The 20,000-nt window shown below is 39.6% G+C and overlaps 1 protein-coding gene across 1 annotated transcript; it reads left to right on the plus strand.

Annotated features, from left to right (window-relative positions):
- Positions 1-4,927: 4,927 nt before the first annotated feature.
- hoxb13a (homeobox B13a) lies at positions 4,928-8,660 on the plus strand. The gene is made up of 2 exons (XM_058653769.1): positions 4,928-5,926; positions 7,412-8,660. Exons 1-2 carry the CDS (start codon positions 5,218-5,220, stop codon positions 7,657-7,659), a joined length of 957 nt encoding a protein of 318 aa, XP_058509752.1. The 5' UTR covers positions 4,928-5,217; the 3' UTR covers positions 7,660-8,660.
- Positions 8,661-20,000: the final 11,340 nt, after the last annotated feature.

Raw genomic sequence — 20,000 nt, forward strand, 5'->3', positions numbered from 1 at the left:
ACTCCACTGCAAACATACGTATACGTAATTAATACTTAATGATACAAACAGATAATTCACCTGCTATTAAATGGTTTCTAATATATGTGAAGTGAAATGTCATTAAATGAAATCAAAATCAAACTGGAAGAAAGCGCAAACCTCCGCCCAAGGCCGCGCTCTGTTTGCCGCAGTCAGTGACAGCGCACTGCTCTGTCTAACAAAGTTAACTGGATTTTTCTAATCAACCGAATACGGATGCAGATCCAGAAAATCTCATTATTATTTCCCTGGGTCATAATCTTCATCTGCAGAAAATTCTAATCCCAATCTGCACCTTTTCACTTTTGGAGTTATGCTGCTCACAGACGGACAAACACGGAGAACACCTCCTCATAATTATAATTCATTATATTATCAGTTATAACGTGACAATGCAGTGCTTTTTGCCATTAAATGCATGATGTGCATGTTTATAATTATTAGCGTTTTTTCTTATTTTGCTCCCTTTTATTTAGTAATTATTCATTTATATTCTACTGTGATGTAGATGATGGTATTATTGGAGCTCTTCATCCTCGCTGCACTCGCTGTGTATCATGTATACTGTCAGGAAACCAGGGGCGTTTTAAGGGACTTCTGGGGTCACAGGAAAAAAATAACGGACACAGTGAAGCATAAGTATGCTCTATGATTTATCTGAAAGTCTTATTATTGTATTAGTATTATTGTTGCACAATAATACATGAATAAGCATTAAAACATAACAAACGTGTGATACAATGATTGATTCATGTATAATTGTATAATTAGGATTAAAATAACACTGTTCACATGCTCTGGCACTGAACTTTGCATGTTTAACTTATGTTGTTAAGTGTATACTGATATAGTGTATTGTGAATCTTACTTAAAGTATTACCAGTCTTTTTCTTGTATTTCTATATTCTTAGAAATAACCACCCCAACATCATACGTACTGTAGTAAGTCATTGGATTCCATTGTAAATAAAGAGCTGAATATTTACTCCATGCACCCTGCAGTATGAAGTAAATGTTCTTCTGAGGAGCATAAATGACTGTGAGCGAGTCATCAGCTGCTGCAGCCACAGCAACAGTGTTAATCCCAGAGAAATGACATAACATGCAGTCACTAAGTGTTATAGGAGAAACAGGAAGTTTATGGAGGAGATTCCAGATTCCACACCAGACATGACATATACAGTCAAACAGTACATGGCACATAACGCCCATGTCCTATGTGTGTTAATTGGTATATGAATTAAATTACAAATGAGTGTATAGTTACATAGTGATCACATCAAACAAAGGAACTGACCACAGGCAAAATTTCCAGAACTTCCAGATGTGTAAGAGATTATCAGTGGATTATTTACGAGTGTTTAATATTGTATGGTGTATCTTATCTGTGGTGTACTTCATTGTATTTACGCAAAAAGTCAGTAATGTTTTAGTGATAGTGAATTTGACCTCTGCATGTTCGCCACGGGCCTCTGTGCCCAACTGTTTCTCTATAACTTAATTAATGAAAAAAGAAGACTCAAAATGCAATTGTTGACGAGGTCAGATGACTTTATTAAAATATGACATGGAATAAATACACACACACACACACAAACACTGGTCTTACAGTCACGGTGAATGACGGTGTGAGTCTTTATAAACACTGACTCTTCTTCATCTGGTTAATCATCTCTTCAGTCAGCTGCAGTCTGGATGTTTGCATTTATACCTTCTCCTGAGAGACAGCATGGCGTCTGCTGCGGGTTGTCCTCGCGCACGCGCGCGCGCGCACACACACACACACACACTCACAACTCACAAACAAACAGTAGAAGCTTCAACAAGGTGAGCAGAGTGGCGCATGCATGGCCTTGAACTTCAGCTCATTATGTCTGTCTGTCTTTCTGTCTGTAGCCCCCCCCTCCCCTCTCTCTTTTTCCGTGTGTTAAACTTGACCTTGACCCCGAGGGGCCTGTCTGACCCCCACCCCACCACACACCCTCTTTCCCGGACGGACCACACTATAGGAGAGAGAGAGAGAGAGAGAGAGAGGATTGACTGTCTGGGTGGCGTGCATGCATGCATGCGTGCGTAATGCCAGAAGGATGCCGCACCCCTACAGCTCAGGTCCACGCTCAGTGTGAAATCTGTAGATTTTCTATTTTATTTTATTTTATTTTATTTTATTTTATTTTATTTTATTTAATTTTTTTTTTTTTTTTAACCCTAACCCTAACCCTCTCTATCGATCACTGAATGGTATCTTACAAAGTATATATTTGATGTCCTTACTGTTGACGGTCGTCCATGTACACGCACAACAGTAGACCTTTCGTTATTTTACTTAATCTTTTGTTTTTATTTGAAAGCCAACATTTCCTTCCATAAGTAATATTTCATATATAGACAACAGAAAAAAACAGCAGAATACAAAGATGACCACTGGAAAAAAATAGCATATAAAGCGGCATTATTTTATAAAATGTACAGTTGACATTTACATTATTACTGGATTTTATTGATTGCAAAGAAGATGAGGCAACGTATATATTAAACACTTAACAAAATAAATGTATCTAACTAAAATCAACCTATGTGCAAAACATAAAGCTGCTTAGATATGAAGTGTGGAAGCTCATGTCAGTTGTGTAATGAGTGTGTGGAATGGTCCACAGTGGTAAAGTAAAACTAATAGCCAATTTAAATCCAATGAATGAATCCAGAGTACACTCTGGATTAGTGTTAAATTAAACTCTTTTAGCAGCAGTTTAACACTGAATGAGCTACACACACCTTTAAATAGTGTTACATTCAACAATGCTGTGCTACTTTAACACCAAACAACTTTCAATTAAGTTTTTTTTCCTGATTGCATTTAGTCCTAATCATAAGCTTTTATCAAATGTGCACACTTAGTGTTTTTACACAGCAAAATGTATCTGTTTGCAGAAGAAGGAAACTCACTGTTGTCACTGAAAAAACAGATTTATCTAAAAGTATAATGTCAAAAGCAGAGCGGGTGTAATGTAATTCATGTAATTCATACATCATCAGACAATAATAACAAAATACATCAAATTAATGCAAATCCACATCACGCAACAACATGGTTTAAAGGTAAAAAGGGGGACGTATGCTATATCTTGTGTAAACTATAGATACTTTATATATACTTTCTATAGATCCACATCCGGTCCCATGTCATGACTCGTGCCCCACTTTTACATTTCAGTCAGTTGAACATCTAAATATGACTGAATGTATACGAATGTGTACGTTTGACAGAAGCAACCTTGTTTAATTCCCCCACGTATCGCACGTTCGAGAGTGGCACCTAAATGTGGACACAAAGAGGAAAAATACACACAGAGACACAAACACACGCTGGTCCCCGGGGCTTCCACCTCCTTCCATCACCTGGAGAAACCAACACACCTGCTCCTCACGTCTGCTGCTCCTGCATAATCCTGAGGGCTGCGTTTTTATTTTGAATGAAATCTTCTACTGCAGTCCATTAATTGTGCGGCACATCCAGGAATCGTGCATTGTCCTCGAGGCCTAGAAGAACAGAAAGAGTGAACATCAGCATCAGCGGAGCGGATTCTCACAAAATAAAACACAGACTAATAAGACTGAATAAAATACATTTAAATAAAAATGATAAAATGCTAACCCAGGGCGACTCAGCTGTTACCTCCTCCATACTACTTTCTCAGGAAGTGTATAACAAGCTCGTATTGCTGTTGGCAGTCCCTCACAACCCCATGCGTAAAACCAATGGCTAAAAACCATACACTATATTTTACTCAGTCTGCAAAGTTTCAATTTGAATGACAGGAGAATGGTGACAGCTCAGCAGAGACCAAACAGACAAATGCGAGCAAACGCTATGTCAGGACAGAACTGGGCCCGCTTTGCTTTCACTGCCATGTTTCTTCCTCATTCAGAGAAGCTTTTAAGCATGAAATCTCACTTCAGGCCATGCACGAGGGCGCAGTCTGCATGCACGGTGCGGAAACCTGAATGGATCCATTTCTTTGGAAATTGAAAACCAACCTTGATCAGGATAACAGTGAAATCAGGTGACTTTAGTTTCCTGCAGGCCTGTGAATCAAATCCGCATTTCTCCAAATCCGGTTCACGCCAACACTCCGACAAAAACAGAAAACTCGCAAAACTGCCCAAGCGGGTACAGTTGTTTAAATAACAATCAAATGTCCCTTTTTAGAAACGCGAGAACGTCCCTGGCACGTTATGATATTTAATACTTTTATGACAAGGATAAACGTTTTTCATGTATTTGGCAGAGCCGATTATTAGTCTTTAAATATAGCAATAACTCGGTGTAATACTGAGCAGCTCACACTAAAGCTCAAACTACTGCAGGTAATTTTCCTAATAATTGACGATAAAATCAACCAAGTTTCGTTCATGTTTCACTTGCACCCATTTAAATATGTTATAATTGACTTCACATACACAATGCTGGTCTAATTACACTCAGGATAAACGAGGGACATGGTTTAATTACATGGACATAAACGCGTCAGTGGTTCCGGTGCTGGCATCGCTGTTGGCATATGCGTGCCAACTCTCGTGCGTTTTTACGCACAACACCAAATCATTCGCTTTTTGCTTTTTTGAGATACAAATGTAACGTGACAGGAGATCAGAGGCTTCAGCTGCACGACGCAAAGCAAAGCAGCGCATGAAGGAAGTTGAACCACGCTCTCCTCGTGCCACAGCTCGAGCCTCTTAAAAAATATTTTTCTTTGATTGACAGTCCCCATCAAGACACCCTCCCCCCTTCTCTTCTTGTCCCGTCACGTGGTCGTTCGGTTTCATCCAATGGACACGCGCCCCCCTCTTCTCCTGGTCCTGGGGGTTTGTTGCGTCAAGGTTGCGGCTGGGATGTAAGCGGAGGTCCAGCTGTTTACCCGGAGTCTTTGCCTGCATGCGAGCGAGTGCCGTCACTAAATGGTGCAGCAAGGCAGCGCGCGTGCTACCGCGGTGCGCGTGATGTTACAAGTGAATCAAAGCTAGCTGTGTGTGTGTGTGTGTGTGTGTGGGCACGAGAGCCAGCGGTCACAGCATAATTAATACTCACCAGAACAATATCACTCACTCAGCCGATGTAGCCGCAGCAGGATCGGATAAAAAAGTCTGAGCGGAAAACGGCGACGAACGGAGGCCAGACCGGGAACAGTAGCGCCTATGACCGCCTCCCTGGTGCTGAACCCTCGCTGGCCAGCGGAAACGGTGATGTTCGTGTATGACAACAACCTGGACGACCTGAACAAGAACATGGAGGGGCTGGTGGGGAGCGGAAACTTCGCTACAGCGGCAAGCCAGTGCCGCAACATCATGGCGCACTCCGCGGCCGCGGCGGCTCTGGGCGGACACCCATCCGGCTTGATGCATTCCTCCGCTGGCTACCCCACAGTGGACGTGTCCGCCTCGGGATCCGGTGAGACCGGCGCGTCTTCGGGGAAGCAGTGCGCGGCCGGACCGTGCCCTCCGCACCAGAGCTCCTCCGCCGCCACTCCGTTACCTTACAGCTATTTTGGTAACGGTTACTACCCGTGCAGGATGGGGCGGGGTTCTCTCAAGTCCTGCACTCAGGCGGCCGGAGCCGCGCTCAGCTCGCAGTACATGGACACGACAGTGAACTCTGACGAGTACCCGAACCACCGCGCCAAGGAGTTCGCCTTTTATCACGGCTATCCGAACCCGTATCAGTCCATGGCCAGCTACCTGGACGTGTCGGTGGTCCAAACACTCGGCACCGGGGAGCCCCGCCACGACACCCTGCTCCCCATGGACAGCTACCAGCCATGGGCTCTGACCAACGGCTGGGGGGGACAGATGTACTGTCCCAAGGACCAGGGACAGGCTGGACACCTGTGGAAGTCCGCACTAGCTGGTAACACATTTTTTTAATTAACAGCTAAATACACAAATATAGACTATAGCCTGAATAAAAGACAAATTACGAGACACCATTTGGCAGATTTCATCATAATTAGTTTTAATTTTTATTAGAAACAAGTAATGAACTTTAATTTAACCAGATGAATTTAATTAATCAGTATTCACTGTAAAGATTTGGACTAACGCTGCATATTTAAAATTAAGAGTGTTTTATTTTTCCTGTGATATTAAAATATTATATATAAAGCACAAGTATTGGAGAGTAGTGAAGGTCATACAAAGGACAGTCAGTGTTGAACACAATAATAATTTACATTAATCATAATAGAACCAGTCCACGTGCCAAACGCTAAAACAATCCCATCTGCTGTGAGCGCGCGGTTTGTGCAACTGATGCCCCAAAACAAGACAAGCTGTTTGGAATGTGACCATCACATTATCATCATTCAGATGTGAGCCTTGGCTTTACATCTGCTACTGCAGCGACACGTATACATATGACTTAAATCTACATGTCAGATCATTATGCAGAAATGTTTGACAAGGCAAGGCCAAGGTCACGTGTTGCTCGTGCTTAGAAATCCATTTCATTTGATCAGAAATATCCACATGACTGAAGCTCGTATTGTTGCCAGGTAAAATCGATACACTTATTGCAAGATTATTTATTATAATCATATGGCTGATAAATGTATGCATGGCCAGTTACGAAGTTCTTGAATCCCAGTGTCAGCTAGAGTTTGCACAGAATATGAAAATATGATCGTTAAAACGCTGATTTTGTAATATAAATAAAACCAGCATAATACATCAAAACTATCAACAATGTGATTCAAATGAAGCGCATTGAATAATAAATCTGTTTATAGTTAATCTACAGTATATAGGGATGGACATATGACTGTAAATAATTATTTAAATAAATACTAACTAAATAAATGAGGTTATGTTGCTACTTATCGTGATAAATATCAGATTATTAAAGCGGATTTTGCGCTTGAGTCAAATGTCGAATACAAACATTAGTAAATTGTGATTTTGAACTTTTTCAACTAAAAAAAGCCATTTGATGATGATGAATACATGTGGTGTAAACAAATAAAAATAGCCGATTAAATGTGTCGGTGTGTTTGCACCACGCGCAGACACTGTATTGATATTTATATGAATTTTTGGTACATTGCTGCATAGAAGAAAATTAACTTTAATGTATATGTTGTTGTTTTTGAGCGTTAATGCGCAAACATGTGCAGCCTTTATGTTCAAGGACGTTTATGATGAGCAGGTGATGCTACAGCAGACAACAAGTCCACCATGTTGGTAGTCTGTCCAATCAGCACAAAGCCACAGACCCTGAACGCACCACAATATATAGTGACCGAGCAGAGTGTGTGTGTGTGTGTGTGTGTGAATAGAGCCTCACATTTCCCCCTTCTCCTGTCTCTCTCTCTCTGCCTGTGTATCCATATACGAACAGATGTGGTGGCTCACCAGCACGACGGCTCGCCTTTCCGCCGCGGCAGGAAGAAGCGGATCCCGTACACCAAGGTCCAACTGAAGGAGCTGGAGAAAGAGTACGCCGCCAACAAGTTCATCACAAAGGACAAGAGGAGGAAGATCTCCGCGGCCACAAACCTGTCCGAGCGGCAGATCACCATCTGGTTCCAGAACCGCAGGGTGAAGGAGAAGAAGTTCGTGGCCAAAGTGAAGCCCAGCGCGCAGTAGACACGAGTTTGGCTGCACGTGTCTGCGATACGCAGCACATTCAAACTGAACTGAGAGAAAAAAAAAACAACAACATCAAGAAAATAAAATTGAGGAAAAAATAAAAGACATTCGACTGTGGACGACTGTGCGCACCACTGTGCGGAAAACATAGAAGAAGAGGGAAAACCGATAAAGAAACAAGGACAACATGAGGTTAAAGTAAATAATCAAAGTCCTCTGCATGAACCTTTCAAAGTCAGAGGCTTCCTGTAAATACAGCATCCTCCTGCCTGCATTCATCTGTCTGTTTTACTGTTTGTCAGTGTTGTGCGTGACCAGTATAGCCATTAGATAAAGAAACACACACTATGATGCTGTCCATATTGTTTATAACGCTTGTAAACCAGTAATCGTAAATAAATATTTTAATCCCCGTGTATTAGGTCGTACATATTTACATGGATTTGTTGAAAGCTGTGGTCCAGATACGTGCATGCAGGAATTCTGATCCAGAGTGTTTACGAGAGCGCGAGTTCGTGTTTGGATCGCGGCCTCCGTGTGGAAACGTCACCGCAACAACACGATCAATGACCTGCGTATCATTTTCACGCGTCTGGACAGAGCCGTGAGAACCATCCGCCATGGATGACACTGACCGAATATTCCAATTATTTACTTCACTGAAAAGAAATGATGAAATGATTCCGTTCCTTGTTTGTGTTTGAAGCGGATTCCCTCCTAATAATATAATATATGACACAATGACATGCACAGACAGGACATCTACCACCATCATAACACGCACTTTAACAATGCATTTAAAATCATTTTCTATCGTGTTCTTCCGGTGGTGCTTATACAAAGGTTCACGGCAATATTGAAGTGATCTACACCACAGGCTGGTGGCTGCATTTGAAAATAGTCCACATTATAAAGAATGAACAATGAGCAGAAATGATCACGAGCGACACAAGGACAAATATTCACTGTACTGAAAATAAACAGCATATAGCTTTAAATGCTCGTTATGCACATGATACAACATTTCAGTGGAAAATGAAGTGATACAATGTTAAACTGGGCTGCCATTGTGTGTGTGTGTGTGTGTGTGTGTGAGAGAGAGGCGTTTGACCTTGAGACTCACTTAAGTCCGCGACTATTTTACAACAGTGGAGTGTTGTAGCTAGTCTGGTCAAGTAATAGCTACGCACACGCACGCACACACACACGCACGCACACACCTCAGAGCAACAGTTTCCCTCATGTTTATTTCAACCTCAATAGCATTTTCAGTTTTAAATTATAATAATAACATTCTCTCTCATTATATCTAAAAATATAACATACAAGTGGAAGCTGTTTTTTAAATGTATCTGTTTGTTTAATTGTTTATTTGTTCATTAATACAAGGAACGCATGGATGTTTGAGGGGATTTGATTTGTCGAGGCCGTTGGAACATGTGCTTATAGCAGCTTTAACATAAACGGTCGCGCGTAATGTTGCTCAATTTATCACATTTATTTTTAATTTAAATGTTGTGTCTTCGCGTCTAAGTGTTTCCAGAGTGTGTTTGGACTGATCCTGAAGACACCTTCATTTACACTGGGGCAAAACAACAGGACTTAACTGCGCGTGTGTCCTCAGTGTAATTACCGCACGCGCCTCAGAAACTCCTGCGATTGGAAGTGTCGTATTAAATAATAATATAAGTATGAACGTATATCTGTTAAATATGGCCTTTTACCTGTTACAGTCATTTTGGAAACACGGACACCACAACATGCGCGCCACCGGGCCGCGTCGACGTTTTCCTCATAAATTAAAATAAACAAGTACATATATAATACTTCAATATAAATAAATATTTTATAAAATAAATGTATTTAAAAACAATAAACGAAACATAAATTGTGTGTGTGTGTGTGTGTGTGTGTGTGTATGTATATGTATATATATATATACACATATATGTGTGTGTGTCACTGTTGCCATGTCACGATTGGTTTTGCGTTGAAAACAGCTGAACTTAAAACTTATTAGTATTTAAAACTCAATGTTCTTGCTTCTATTTGAAAACATTGACCTATTTTTCACAGTCTGCCTAAAACACCGTCCACAGATCACACGTAGATAAATAACACATAAGCGATAATTGAACATGCAGAGAATAAACTGTCTGAAAACATGTCAATATTCATGTTTGTTAAGGAACCTTTCGATAAAAAGCGGGACACGCTTGAATCTGCTGCCGCCACTGACACAATATCCTCAGAGAGAGAGAGATGAAGAGTAGACTTTTCATTATAGACTCATTCATGTGGCGCAGGAGGAAACTCTGGCTTTGTTAATGGTGTGCGGTGTTTATGGGCTGCGCTGCGGCGATTAAACTGCGCTGATGCGACATTTCAGGTTGTTTTTTTAACAGGGAAACTAAAAAAAACTGAAAAAACAAAACGCAATGGTCAGTGTGGACCTTTATCTGTGACCACAGCAGGAGGAGGAGCAGGAGCAGGAGGAGGAGGAGGAGGAGGAGGAGGGAACACAGAGATACAGAGAATAAAATGCATTCTGATTAAAAAAGAAGCTGCTTTCTGACCTGTGTGTGTGTGTGAGAGAGACAGACAGACAGACAGACAGACAGACCATTAAACATTAACATTGAACTTGACAAACGGCGGTGTGCTCTGTTGGCCTGTGTTGACTCGCTTTACTGCCCAGTCTCTGCCCTCCTTTAAAACCAACAATGCCGACGGAAGCCCGGCAGCTCATAAAGCCCGTCGTCCCCTTTGGTCCAAATACCAGAAAGAGAGAGAGAGAGAGAGAGAGAGAGAGAGAGAGAGAGAGACCAGTCATCACTCTAATGTGTTAATTCAAGAGAAAAAAGAAAACTAGAAAAGGAGTCTGTGTAAAATGTGGTATTTTAATGTATTTGTGTGGAATCATTTCTCATCTTCAACACACATCATTTACATTTGTACACGTTAAACACAAGGTTTGAAGTGTTGAGTTAAACTGACACTAACATTCACTGCTGCAACAATATGTAGAGTTAAGTTGAGTTTACTGACATTTGTAACTTTCATTATTATTCATTTCATACTAAAACAAAAACATTACACGTTCAATTAAAACTATTATAATTAGAATACAACATGGACACTACTGTGGAGGAAAACCTTTACATTTAAAGTTTTATAAATCTTAAGGGTTTGAACATGTATTACATATTATATGAACATGGAACTGGATTTGTTATAATCTCTCTAGATTATTGAATCTTTGTATTAAAGAGGTATTTCTGAGACATATTAATATTTTGGTAAACTTTAGTTAAAAGTGTAGAATGCAATTACAACTCAATAATACATAATACATGTCATATCACAGCACCAGGCATGTGAATACATATTTTGCAATCATACTTTTTTTATTTGGATTCATAACTTTTACTTATTTACTTGTTGACATTATAAAAAAATATATATATATATTAATAAAATACCGGCCAATATAATGTTTGTAAACATTAGAGAGAAAAGGATTATAATAAATAAGTTAAAAGGTCATCATCAGAAACACATGTTCAAGGTCAGAGGTCATGATGAAACAGAATAAATATTCAGGTTTTTTTTATCCACTTTTATCATCATAACTATTTAATTCTTTCATTAATTTTTTTAAAATTTCATTTTACATTTAATCTTCGTCTGAAGGCAGTATTTAGAATTCATGTAAATCTTTCTGATAACATCATTACATGGAACAGAGGAAACATGGAACAAGAATGAATGTGGTGTAAAAACCTGTATATATATATATATATATATATATATATATATATATATACATATATATAAGTTTAGGACATATGTGCACTGTAAAAAAAGAATGTGAGCAAAACAGTCGTGAGAAACGTAACTTTTTCCATTTCATCGATTCAAACGCAAAATAATGAGCATGACGTTTCAACTCAAGGTCACAAGTTGTCAGTATTTCAATTGCAGAAAAAATTAACTTGTTTAACTTTTGAAACACAGCTAATCTTTAAGTTGCCTTCACTCTTGTTCTTGAGGCCTCGACTGAACTAAAGTGAAAGCACCTTGATGAGTTTACAGATGTTTACAGTGTGAGATTTGACATTTTCAAACCTCTTCTTTTTCTCTACGTGTGTTTACAACTGTGTAGAATGTGATTACATTTAATAAGAGCATATATTGTAGCTGCAGAACTGAGAAGCACTTAAATAACATTATTTCAATATATATATAACCATAAAATACTCACATATCAAATGAACTCAGTTAACCAGCATTGACTAAATCACAAGTCCATCGTTTTGTCATAGAATTTAACTTTGAACTTTGGTTATAATAATAACTGACTAAATGTTCTTTTTCTGTCTTTTCATCTTGAAGAAAGTGTTAAATAAATCTAAGGACACGCCCAATCTGGAGGTTATTAACATGGGCGACAGATTCAGTGATGGTGCTAACATGCATCTATTGTAACAGAGATTATAAAAAAGACACAATCGTCAACACAATGAACAGAGTGAGAGAGAATGAAGCATTAACATGAGCAGCACGAGCCATAGAATAAATATTACTAACTGAACTGCAGCATCATGCAAACTCCACACCACATGTTATTTTCCTCTCATTCTTTGTCAGGGCCGGCTCAAGCCTTTATGGGGCCCTGAGCTGAATTTGCCCCCTGATTGGCTATTATTGATACATTACATTAGAGGGCAGTGAAATCACACACATGGAATTGTGTTAATTTGCACTTTCATGTTCAAAGTCAACCAGTTTACTGGCTTTGGTTTTGAAAACCTGGCGCACATTTGCTCCTCATGAGCAATCTTCAAGTTCCAAAATAAAACCAAATAACTTAAGATAAACAATAAATGTATCTAAAGGTATTTAGATTTGTTTAATATGTTGACCCTGTCCACACCCTATTGTACGACTTTTTACTGCACAGTTCTAGCACGACTCAGCTCTACTTGACTCAACACTACTGGTTTTTCTATTTACCCGGTACCTGGTTCTGCTCTGACGAGGCTCTAAGCGAGCTGATTGCCACTGATTGGCCACAGATTGTCGTCACTGGAAGAGTCATGAGCGCGATGTCCGACACAAGAATCAAAGCCAACGATGCTGAACTGTAAAAAAAAAAAAAAATGACCCCTTCCACATTGAGGAGGTTCTATAAGTAATGGAAAACGACACGCCTGATAGAGCCGAGTGGAGCCCAGTTGTGCTAGAACTGTACAACTGTATAAAGGGCCATTAGTTTGCTTCTGCTGTTGTCCTGCTGTCCAGGTAAATGTGGTTCAATTCAAAGCTGAATAAATATGAAGAGAAAGGAGCAGAGATGGATAACACTGGACTGCGTGTTTGCAGGATGTGCAGCAGCAGCAGCAGCATCATCATCATCATCATCAGCATCAGCATCATCATCAGCAGCAGCAGCAGCAGCATCATCATCAGCATCATCATCATCAGCAGCAGCAGCAGCAGCATCATCATCATCATCATCAGCAGCAGCAGCAGCAGCATCATCATCATCAGCATCATCATCATCATCAGCAGCAGCAGCAGCAGCAGCATCATCATCATCATCATCATCAGCAGCAGCAGCAGCAGCAGCAGCAGCATGCATTTGTTCCAAACCATGCAGCTGGATGGATTTCAGTCTGTGGGAGAACATCCAATAAAAAGCGAATCCATCAGAGATGCGAGTGAGCATTAAAGTGCCATGCAAGATTAAGGATGCACAGTGTGGAAAATTTGATTAAATTTTAAAAGTAAGTGAAATTATTGCCGTGATTTAACGTCATCATTAAACACCTTTATATTGTGACCTTGAAGGAATATGGAGTGTGAGCTGTTTTTTTTTTTTTTGGTCAAAAAAATAAATTATTTACACACACGAGACAATTTAACGTTTTACTTTTACACATCAGTGAAGCGCAGTGATGAAAAATGCAAAATATCCCATATGCAAACGTATGTGTGCGATATATGTTAAATATGTTAAATATGACTTTTTACTGCCAACGTTACCATGACAACATCAGAGGTGGCAGCAACTAATGCATCAGTGTCTTCCATTCTTTGAATCAATGCTCTGACTCTTTACATAAAAACTGACTTTGCTTGTGGCAAATATTTGACAAATAGCAGTTTGTAAAATGTTAGTTCTATCTTCACTTTATTCATATGTTCATTTAAAGTATAGAGTTTAAGATGCCAGTTCTGTCATCTTTGATATTGTCAGTAACTTAGAGATGCTGGTAATAAGATTCTTCTTTAGATTCTGATATGAATCAAATCTAATATGATACAATTCTGCTAATTTTAACAAAATTCAATAGAATTCTGATATGATACGATACAATTCTGATACAATAAAGAAATGCAACATAATGTTTTTATATATATTCCACTGAAGGAAGGTGTCGCACACATCACAATTAACTAAAGCAGAGAGGACAGTGCAACAATTTCAAATAAATGTGTGAGGAGGAAAATAAAGAAATTGCACATGTGGTGACTTTATAAAAACTCATTCCATTCCAAGGTGATGACATGCAAAGGAAAGAGTTGTATATTCTCTGTGATATGGAGCATTTCATATGTGAGTAAAACACTCTCGGGCACAGAGCTCGTCTCCTCATGTGGGTGTAACAAAACGTCAAATAATAATCCAAAAAAGGAGATTCTGACAGCTACACATGTTTCCCTCCTCTCCAACAACAGCCATTTTCACTTTGATGCTGAAAACAACAACAAAATGTTACGTGATTGAGCCTCAACAATAAATACCAGGCATATTCTATTCTATTCTATTCTATTCTATCAGGTTTTATAGGGGAGTGGGAGAAGGCCCACCCCCTGACACAGACACACAATTACGCACACGCACACGCACACGCACACACACACACACACACACACACACAGCTCCCCAGAGTATACTTTATGCTTCAGAACAGGAATGCAGGACAGAGGCTCACTTTTCTGTCTCAAGTTCATGTCCAAAAGAACCCCCTCCCTCCCTCCCTCCCTCCCTCCCTCCACACACACACACAAGCACGCACTTACCCTACCGTTTTTACCACCTCCGTGCTCTCTCCTCCTCCTCCTCCTCCTCTTCCTCCTCCTCCGTCTTTGTCTGTATCGCGGCCTGTCTTTTTGTCTCTCAGGTTGGTCTTTGCAGTTGAACTTGAGACAGACAGACAGCTTGTAAACAGTTTTGTAGTCTGGCCCCTGTCTGGTCTGGAATGGCCTGGGGTGGGGGGGGGTGGGGGCCCACAAGTCACAAAAGGGCCCACAAGTGGACACTGGACAGAAAAATCCCGTTTTAACAGACACACCTTCACATGGATGTAGAGGTGTGTCTGCAACTTTAAACACAAGCATCAGAAAGAGAGGGAAACAACATTATTGCTGGGAACAGAAGCAGATGCTGGACATTTATGAGGAAGAACGTTTGTGTGTTTAGATACATTCACAACGATCAGTTGCAGCTGCTTTAGTGCTTTAAATAAAGTCTCTAAATACAAACGAGAAGAGTGTCCGTTTGTGGATGAACACAAATCACACAATTCTGTCATTTTGGGAAACGGAGTGAGCATGAGCAGCTCGTGTGTGGTGTCTGGTGGGAAATGTGTGGTAGTTTTGCGTGCAGGTGTGTCTGTGTTTTAACAACTGAGGGGGAAAAGGAAGTGGCTGTAAAGGCACTATACGGCCAAGCAGACCTCCAACAAATGTGTGTGTGTGTTTGTGTGTTTGGGAGTGGGGGTGGGGCGGGGCCATCACATCATTCAAGAATGGTCAAGCTCAAGTTCTCCTGCAACAACAAAAACACACGTGTGCAAAAATAACAACGTTCCATTTGAAATCATGTTTAGGTTTGTGTAAATATTGTGGCGTTTAACTACATTTAACTTATTTTAATATAAGTTATAGATGTGTGAGTGCACATTTCTCACACGTGTATCAACATGGTGTTGTTAAACCTCGTTATGGTGCTTTTGGTCCTGTTGACATGACGTTATAAAAAAAAAAAAAATAACAGACTAAAAGTGTCTGAAACTGTACAAAACTGAATTTCTCTAAGTCGGACCAATGCAGGTGGTGACCTGGTGTGGTCGAGGCGCTCATGTAAAGAAGAAGAAGACGAAGAAGAAGAAGAAGAAGAAGAAGAAGAAGAAGACGAAGAAGAAGAAGAAGAAGAAGAAGACGAAGAAGAAGAAGAAGAAGAAGAAGAAGAAGAAGAAGAAGAAGACTGGTGCAATGGTAGAAAGACTTCAGGCTTGTATTAACTACCTGTCAGCTACAGTTGTTTTGGTCTGATACAGAACCTTTTGATTGCGGAAGTAACTAAGTGTCTGACTTCCTGTTAACGTGTGGCACTTCCGGTATTTGTTTCGTCTGCTTTAAAAAAAAAATCATGCAAACTCTCTGAAATTGAAGTGCAGGTCAGTTCCACGTCCACGTTATTATAATGGAGAGGGAGGACACCAGGAAGTGACCTCATATGACATATGAGGATATTTTAAATCATTTTGTTGCTTGGCGTCGACAGTTGAATGAATGAATGAATGAATGAATGAGAGTGAATAATGAATTAATAACAGTCGGTAATATAACCTGTTTCTACACCATGACTTCTTCATATTTAAAGCTTTGTGCCACAGCGCGAGTCCTTATTCCACAAAATCAAAACATTCCCATTCCATAAAATTCACTTAAAGCAACTGCTGTTATTTCAACCCCTGACTGCACACATGCTTCCTGTTTTCTAGAAGTGATATTATAGAATTATATATTATATTATTATCTGTGAAGGTTGTTGTCCTGGCTGCTGTGTAACGCTACACAAGTGCTGACAGGAAATGCAAAACCTCTCACATCAATAAATACAGACATTTACTGACTGTTTCTGCTGAAAATGAGGTCTATAGTTCAACCGAAAAACAAAAACAAGCTGAAAGAGGCCATATCGCCACCTAGTGTAGTGGAGGTGGACACACTTGATGCAATAAATTCATTCCCTGCTTCATGGGACAGGAACAGTAGTCCAATTAAACAGGGAAGTCAAGTAATGGTTGGAGAAGAAGAAGAAAAGTGACAAACCAGAGTCAGAGTCTTAGAGTTTTAGTACAGAACCCCGAGACTTGAAACGTGACAAAAGACGTGAGACTTGACTTCATTGTCCACTGTCGTATCCTCCTCCAGAGGGCTGCTGGTGCCAAGCCCAGCTGACACAAGGCAAAAGGCGGAATAGACAGAAAGGCTTGGACTCGGGTGCAAACCAGCAACCTTCTTGCTATGAGGCAACCATATGGTGCAGACCTAACCTGAACTTGCAAAAAATGAATTATCTATGTGAATTTGAACGTTTCCTTCTCGTTGATTCCACATTAACTCTGTAAGTCTGCAGTTGTTGCTGATTCAAACAACATTATACATAAAGCAACAGTTTGCAGAAATGTGAGCCTTTCTTTGAGTCCTCACATGGCTCTTGTTGACGGTACAGTGTTCGCAGAGATGTTGACAGATGCAAATAACATCCGTGTGTGTGTGTGTGTGTCTGTGTGTCTGTGTGTGTGTGTGTGTGTGTGGGGGGGGGGGAATTTGCTGATGGGCACGTAAAATCAGCATTATTGTTATTGACAAGACACAGAGAGGTATGTTGTGAGTGTGTAGAAAAGCTGCCACCATTGTGTTTGCCTCAGGAGACTATCAGTCCTGTTACTGGGACAGGTCATAGAATAGAATAGAATAGAAATACCTTACTCATCCCCAAGGGGACATTGTTTCAACATAGCAGCAATACAAACAAATATTATAAACATAAAATGTAATGTAAACATAAAATGTAAAATGAGCAACAGTGGAAAAAAAAAATAGTGCAATAATAAAGGAATGGCTTAAAGGAGTGCAATAGCATAACGTATGTCGCGGAGAGGAAATGTGCATTGTGCAAATGAGCAGTCTTTTTTTATTATTTTTTTATTTTTATTTTATTTTTTTTTTATACATGCTCGGGTCTGCTTGACCAACATTTGCGCCACATGTGTACCCGTGCAAAGAGGGTAACCATGGCAACATGGTGGAGGTTGAATGAGGAAGTCCACAAATTAGGGTGAATTCTTGTTGAGAAATCATCATAAAAACACTCAATTATATATATTCTCCTGGTCCCAAATGGGAGGGTTGCAACAGGAAGGACATCCAGCGTAAAACAAATATCTACATTTACACACACACACACACACACATATATCAGGCCAAATGTAAATCGTGCTGAAAGTCATTCATTTCATTGATTCATTTAATGTGTGTATGGAGCTGAGTCCTGAAACAATAAGAGTAATTATTGCAGTATGATTTTCTTTTATATTGTTCTGATATATTGTTCATGCACTGGTGCAAATACTGTACGACACATGTGATCACTTAAAGTTTAACTCTGAACTGTCTTTGTTCGTGTGACAATAATCACATCAATCATATCAATATTGACTCATTTTTTAAAATGTCTTGTCACGTAACTTTGTTTTTTTAATTGCGTGTAGTGATATTAAAAAATCAGATCACTGTAAATGCATAATTTGCAAGGTCCTGGCAAGGCTACAGCCACACACACACACACACCCTTGTGTATAATGAGCTGCAGAGCCACATGCAGAAAAGCAAGAAAAGGAACGGGCCCTCTGAAAACGAAGCCAGAGAAGGTTTAATTCTGTGAAACACTGGCAGCCGACACACAATTCATCTGTGAAATTTAACAGCCGCCTTCAATGATGTTGACCTTATAAATGTGTGTGTGCCGTGTGTTGTTTGGAACTGTGTCAGGTGTGTTCACTGAGATTCATCTGTGTTGTACATCACTAACTGCTATAATGAAACAAGTCATTAGTGAGTGAGTCGTAATGACTATAATTACTGCACGTTATTTAGTCCATTAATTTGCTGTGAAACCATGACACGGAGGCCGTGATGGAAAACAGCTGTGCAGGAGCACAATAGAAGGAAAATGAGCAAAATACAATGAGAACGTGATTTTATGCAAAATAAAGGGTCATGAACGGTTAATAAACAGAGGAACATGATGGGGGTTGACTAAGTCAATGCTGATGTGTCGTGGTAGCATGTCATTGATAATCACATCAAAGCAGCCTCACATACACTATGTCCCATTCCCACTGGTCACTGCTCTCCAGTGAGAATGTGTTTAATTAGCATCCACTCCAGGGTCAGATCACTTTGCAGAGCATGCAGGATTTTATCGACTTCAGCACAGAACATAAAACCAGAGTAAACACATTCATTTCTTCCTTATTCTTTGTATTTTTGGCAGTGATGCAATTCTAGCGCCATTTCTGGAGCAACACTAGAGGCACATTCATCGTCTGGTCATTAGCAGAGACTTTTTCACTGTGTTTTTTTTTACAGCTGTTTACAACTTTGGACAGTGATCAATATATATACAGTATATATATATATATATATACATATATATATATACATATATGTATATATAATATTTCATCTAAATTCCTTTTATTAGCGCCTTTAATTTGTCCACAGGCTGTTCAAACTTGTTCTTTTCTTCTTTGTTCAACTCATTTTGCTTCTGATGCCTTCAAGGTGTCACATTTTATGCAGAGGCAAAGCAGGGCTAAAAATCTAAATAAATAAATAAAATAAAAATCCACATGGCAGAACAACCACTAGCAACAGGAATGATTGATAATCAACTTTTTAATCCATTTTCATCCATGTTAAAAAACATCATATTTCACATTTGCATAAGTAGTTCTATATGTACAGTTTCCTATAGAGCTAAATAAAAATCCTGGTTTCCTCTTTGAGTTACCGATAAATAAATTATAAAGAGGTGGCACATGCATAATAAAACAATTGGAGAAGGATAAAATACTCACATTTCTCTGGTTTATTTTGGCTCACATTAGCACATTAGCCTTCATCAAAGTGTTAATAATATGCAAGTACAACGTGCCACTAAACTGAAGACAGGGCAGAGCAAGTTCACTGCTGAAGCCTGAGAATCCACAAACTCCACTAAAAACAAACAAACACAAGTCTTTGACCGATAAACTTAACTCCACTGAAATCATCATTAAATCTGTTTGGTGTCACAGTGTCGAGTGAGTTTCTCCCAAACGTTTCTCTTTGAGACAGTTTCCAAAAACAACAACAACAACAAAACAAAACAATTACTGTAACATTCTGAAAATGTGATGTTTGCCAACAACGAAAATGAGAAAAAACAGTCTTTGAACTCTGTCAGTGTTGGTGATGATGATGAAATCATGACA

The sequence above is a fragment of the Solea solea genome, chromosome 16, assembly GCF_958295425.1.
Source record: "Solea solea chromosome 16, fSolSol10.1, whole genome shotgun sequence".
NCBI lineage: Eukaryota > Metazoa > Chordata > Actinopteri > Pleuronectiformes > Soleidae > Solea > Solea solea.